This window comes from Strix uralensis, chromosome 1 (genome assembly GCF_047716275.1).
Source record: "Strix uralensis isolate ZFMK-TIS-50842 chromosome 1, bStrUra1, whole genome shotgun sequence".
NCBI classification, from domain to species: domain Eukaryota; kingdom Metazoa; phylum Chordata; class Aves; order Strigiformes; family Strigidae; genus Strix; species Strix uralensis.
Genome location: NC_133972.1, coordinates 34,121,608 through 34,127,607, shown reverse-complemented (window position 1 = coordinate 34,127,607; position 6,000 = coordinate 34,121,608). Strand labels below are relative to the sequence as shown.

Here is a 6,000-nt window from a genome sequence, read left to right as displayed (position 1 = left end):
CAGACGGCTTTTAATTATACAGTAGTTATTATGAGACATTTAGTACTTTAGAAAGGTTTATCCACCTGTTTAAATTTACCCCAAGTGCTCACAATCCATGATGAATGCCAAAACCAAAAAAAATCACTGCCATATGGATGCAGGTCATACACCTATCAAAAACACCAACCATAAAAATATTAATTTTCTGTCCATCTAAGAAACTTTGTAACTGTTGCTATTATTCTTATTGGAAAAAAATTAATGTGTAACTGTGCCACCACACAAGATGTGTTGTGCCAAATCACATCTAGAAAGCAACAAATCTTAAAAATACCAGCAGCTTTTAAAGACCATACATCCGGGAAAGACATCCTTGCTATGGAAAGCTGGAGCTCTTCAAAATCACTGTTTATTCTAATTTGTAGATGTTGAACTAAACTTCTCCCACTACTGAAATACAGTTTTTCAAGTGTGCAAGGCTTGCAGTAAGAGTTCTAAGATCTTGATACTGAAGTCAATAAAAAGGCTTCCCCTCTGCAAGTCCCCTAAACTTTGAGAGTCTTAGCAGACTGTAAGTCTAAAATACTGCAGAGAACTGTAGTTCCACATGTTGTGTTAGTGCACCAAGAAAACATGACAGAGGTTTCTAAAGTGCTTCAAAGTTTCCACAACTTATTAGCCAGCCTTGTAAGACAGACATTATTCTCAACTTTTCTTGAGAAAAGCTGAATTACATCTATTTTTATATGAAAGAGAAGATGATGATGTAAAGACAAATCGAAAGCAACAGGTATCACGGGTATACAGGTATCAAGTTAGTATCCTCAGAGCTGTGCCTAGATAGATTTGGTCTTCGAAATCAAGGTGGTGGACTAAAAACATAGAAAGACATCTATCGCATAAATATATTAGCCCTTGTACGATGGTAGCCCTTCTCTGCTTGCTCCAGAGGTGGCCCCAGTCTTTCTGTTCCATAAACCATTTAATAAAATCTTCTTGTGGCAAAGAGCCATGAGATTTAAACAGCAGAAAAGACAGGTATCTCTGTTCTCAGGCAGGCAGGGACAGCAGCTGTTCCCCTCAGCATCTCTCTCATCCACTGTGGGACAAGGCTGGGATGGAGACTGGCAATATCACCTTCTCGCCAGCTCGTGCTGGCTCCTTCCTCTCACAGCCACCACTCCAACTTCTCATAACCCTGATGCCAGTAATGTGGCACAATCCCTGCCAGAGGGATGTGCTTAAGCTCCTCCAGAGCTGCATCTTGGCCACCTCTGCACTGGAATCACGTGGGCATTCAACACACACTGTGAAATCTTGGCAGTATTGTACTTATTGGCAAAATTCCCATTGATTAAAGCAGAGCCAGAATATCACGTATAATACTTTTACTTGGTCAGAATACCTCCTCTTCCTCCCGAGGCTTGTAAGAGCCATAAATAAAGTTAAAGCAATATAGGACTCAGCAGTTTTAATAGAAGGCCTCCTCTGTTAAACGACCACCAAAAATAGTTGCTTAAGACAGGTTATACTGAATCATAAATGAGAGAAGGCTGCTTAGGATTTTTTTTTTTTTAAAACCATCACCACTTTTATTGGTTGTCAGTGTTTTCCTGTTAGTCAATAAATGCATTTGATATAGGTGAGTTTCCAAAGTAAGCATGATGGGAGGGCTAGTTTAACATTCAAACTAATTTAAAAAGAAGTTTCCTCAAGTTTCCCTTTGGGACATTTACAAAATATGCAGTTAATTTGTTGCACCTAATTTGTGTGTATGTACTGGGAGGTAATTAGCGTAGAAATTCAACCAATTTTACAATCTTTCTGTTCAACTCAACAAATTACAGCTTTCAACACCTGTTTCTGGCAGTGACAATAGTTTTAGTACTTGCTTAATTTCCATAGACCAGAAGTATACCCCAAGCTAAAGATACAGTATATACATATGCACATGTAGCATAGCCATAGCTAGCATGAATACCACCACCATTATATGTATCCAGTCATACAATATTCCCCTGCAAAATTAGGAAAAAACTCTGTATTCTAATATAAATTGTATTACTGGCTTCAGGTATTGGACATCATTAAAGCTTTCAAGGCACTTTCCATAATAAGACTTATTTAAAAAGTTGTTTCGAACTTTGCCAAACTAACTGCTTGTTCTAAAACTTTACATGCTGGCTGTCTGCCCTGAAGCTGAGGTTTTTTGGGTTTTTTTTTGTTTTGTTTTTAATTTCAGCCAAAATCCTACTCCAAGAAGGAGACCACAGAACAATTTGTTGGTTTGCCAAAATAGCATTCTGGCAGCCTTTCCTCCAACTTGAGCACCCTATGCTTTGGAGTAGGAATTTACAATTTGATCAGAGGTTGTGGGGAAGGAGAAATGAACCCCAGGAAGCCTAAGCTATAAGCTTTTGGGAGAAATATAAAAATAACAACCAAGTCTCCACATGCTTAACAGAGCCTTTATGATTTCAGAAGCTAAAAGCTTCAAAGAATGTATCTCACTGAGCATATTCTCTTCCCTCATGGCTCCCAACATTTATGTGCACATATAATGTCTTCAGAAAACATGGTTATGCTTCCTGCAAGCCCAGGGTTACAGGCAAACCCTAGGTTACTGGTAAACCCCGAGTTACCAGCAACCACGTTCATACCAAACACTGCTACCGGCTGAGGTGGACAGTAGAAGGAAGCATCTCTCAGCAATCCTGCTGATGCCAGCCAGATTTCCAAGCCAAATATAGAGGAGACAAACTTAACTAGGACTCTCCTACAATTCCTTAACTCATCCATTATAAAACTTCCAAATGGACAAGGATTCTACTGGCAAAACCATTCTTCGGTACCTGATCCCAAACTCATTACGAGACTAGATCCATCCTTTGTATTATGTGAGGCAGGAGTCCCAATAGAAAAAAACATTACAGTGTGTCATCTTGTTACCAAAGGTTGAACCACATATCTGCAACTATGGTTCCATGTTTCTGTGTTTTCCAGCATCTGAGTGGTTGACTTAGCAATTTTAATAGTTTTTACTGCAGGTAGTTTTGTGTCTAATTTCTGAGTGAATGCAATCCCGTAGAAACAGTAGTTTTATCAGAAGAGAGAAAAACTATTTTTTAAAAGTAAGATTGCTCCTGGTATATGTAACACTAATATGTACATACACTAATATGTAACATTAATGAGCCCCAAATCCCTGAATAACCTAGAATGTCAAACAATTTTCAAAGAAAACTGAAAGGAGAACAGATCAACCAGTACTGTTTAGTGACTTTTGTATGATGTTACTAATGTGTTAAAATATAATGTCCAAGTTCTCAGAAGATTATTCAGACCCAAGCTAATTCAAGCATGCAATTTTGTTACTCAAATGTGCATATATAAAAGGATCCGTCATACAACCAAAATAGGAATGTAAATGCATAATTGACCATTAAGCCTAGAGCCTGCAAGTTAAGTCTGAATGTGAGGAGTTCTAGTGAAATCAACATGAGTATTTACGTTCACAAAGCCAAGTGTGTGCCTGTACTTTTGCAAGACCAAAGAGATAGTGAATGGTTAAGGTAATACATATGCAAATAGATTACCATCTCCATTCACAACAAGAGCTCTTGAAAAGCTTGGTTTTGCAAGATAATCTGTAGAAAACCAAGCAAATTAAAAAAGAAGACCACTTAGTACAAGTTTTTGGTTAATTGTGTGTGTACAAGAGTGCATCAAAAGAAAAAGCAAATAATCATACAGCAGCTATTTACCAGTATAGATTTTTATTTCTTTTCAAAATAATGGGGTTTGTTTAGATTTAAAATACTTCAGTAATTGCCTAAAACAAATGTACACTTTGTTAGAACTTCTGGTAAGTGCTGTTCTTGAGTTCTGAAAATGTGTGACAGAATACAAGAAAATATAAAATTGGGTTAGTAAAATACAATAATGGAGCTTTACAAGAGGGACACACATTCTATGTTATTTTAACTAAGTCTATCAGGTAAACATGCTGTAACAGCTCTCCACCTAGAAATGAGTGCCTATAAACTTAATCTGCAACCTGAATCCCAGGAAAAATTCACTACTGATCACCTCAAGGCTAGTAGGTCCAAGGAAAAAAAAATCCATCTCAAGTTGTGTTTCTTCCTTGAAAAAATCTTCCCTTTTTCCATAAAGTATTAATGTTTAATTTTAATAGATCACTATATATCATAAAATCACTATATAACATTCTCTTACTATTCATGTAAGTTTGTAGCCATAATGTAAGTTATTTTATATGCAAACGGTTAAGTGTTTCGTAAAAAAAATATTTATTTATTGCATATAGTGAAAAAAACACTTTGATGGTTCTTAAAAAAAAAAAAAGAAATCACTGTCTGGTTAATTGCCAAACAATCTCTTCCTCTGGCTTGATTTTTCAAGAATTATGAAAAAACCCTGGAGTTCGTTGTGATCTAGACAACCAAAGATGATTAGTCTGTATGGGATCAGGATGCACAGTATTTGATTAAACCCACATACTTCTCAAATGAGCTATAAGGATAAAAAAATGTGGTTTGTTATTGCGTCCATTTCCAAAGGACAGCTCACAAGGTTTCCTCCTCACGTAAAAACTGGAACACAGCTGAGAAGTCTTTCAGGGCATAGCCTTTTGCACACATCATCCTGTAGATCTGATGTGCCTGGGATCCCAAAGGAACTGGTGTCTTTGTGTTGGTGGCAGAAATCTGGGCCAAGCCAAGATCCTGTGGGGAGGGAGAAGAGGGAGGAAGTGAGCAGAGAGGAAGAATGGAAGGAAAGAGAAAGAGAAAAAGTCAGGGGAGAAGCAACAAGGATATAAATAGCTATGTATATATTATAGGTTATTTGGCTTCCATTGTGAAGAGAACTTTACTGCTAACAATACAATACTCCAGCCTTAAAATTTCAGTCCTGGAAGAAGGGAGTCTTGTTTAGTTTTTAATTTTTAAAACAGTAACTCAATGTTATTCAAGAGAAAAACCCCACACTTTGCAAGGCAGGCAACCTCCTTCAGGACAGGAGGAATTTTACGATTCTACATCACTATATAACCTGGTAGCAAGACTCAGACTCTTTTTCTCCACTTTGTTATGTCATCTCCACAAAAAATTTCCCTGGCTATTCATTTAAGCATTTCACATAGGTTCTAATGGCACCATTTGGTTGTTTGGACAAGAGGACGTTTTCCTAAAAACAGGTTAAAAATCAAGCAGGAGGGATTTGAATAACAACAAAATTGAAGCCACTTAGCGTACATACATTTACTGTAATGTGACCAGTTAATAGTAAAATGAGAGGCATATGCCACTTTATGAATATGGATGGTTTGCAGCCCAACTGGAAGGATGTATTCAAGAATTCTTGAGGGGACTGTCCTGGGTCTGTTACACCTCAAAGTTTTCTTTAATGACTGAAGATGAAGGGATACAGAGAGTAATTCTACTGCATTTTAAACACTAAATTTGGTGCAAAAAAAGGAGGGGAGGTTGCAAAGAGGATGAATTTGAAATCTGTCCTCCAAGAGTCCTTGGTCAACTACAGCTATAATCTGAAATAAATAGGACAGAACTCAAAGGCAAGTACCAGGTACTATTGACTAACCATAGTTAGCTAGAAATAGTCAGCTGCATGCATGCTTGACAGAAATGACAAGCTAGGCTGGACGATGTCTTGAATTCTAAGCTGAATCAGACATGAAACCAACCAAAGAAGGAAAAGCTAATAAGGGTCTGGATATATAAACAGATGTCTTGTCTAAGTATGAAAGTAACGCCTGCACTGAAGGTTGCCTTTATAAGATCTTGCTAACGAAATCAATTTTGCAGTCCATGTTTCAAGAAAGTTGCAAAAGAACCTCTCAAGTGTTACTAGGAAGTGCCTGGATTTTCTGTCCATCCAAGATTATGGTGGTTTATAGAATTTGCTCTGGTTTTATTTTTTTTTTAAATAACAAATCTTTGATACAGAAGAACTGAGAGACTGTAGTACTGCTGAGAG

At 37.3% G+C, this 6,000-nt stretch overlaps 1 protein-coding gene across 2 annotated transcripts in view; it reads right to left on the bottom strand.

The window, feature by feature from the left end:
• Positions 1 to 3,741: 3,741 nt before the first annotated feature.
• HIBADH (3-hydroxyisobutyrate dehydrogenase) overlaps positions 3,742 to 6,000 on the bottom strand; it is an 85,915-nt gene continuing 83,656 nt past the window's right edge. For both annotated transcript variants that reach the window (XM_074862057.1, XM_074862065.1), the window contains one exon: positions 3,742 to 4,727. In XM_074862057.1, coding sequence (XP_074718158.1) covers positions 4,569 to 4,727 — 159 coding nt within the window. In that variant the 3' untranslated portion in view covers positions 3,742 to 4,568. The remainder of the gene's footprint in view (positions 4,728 to 6,000) is intronic.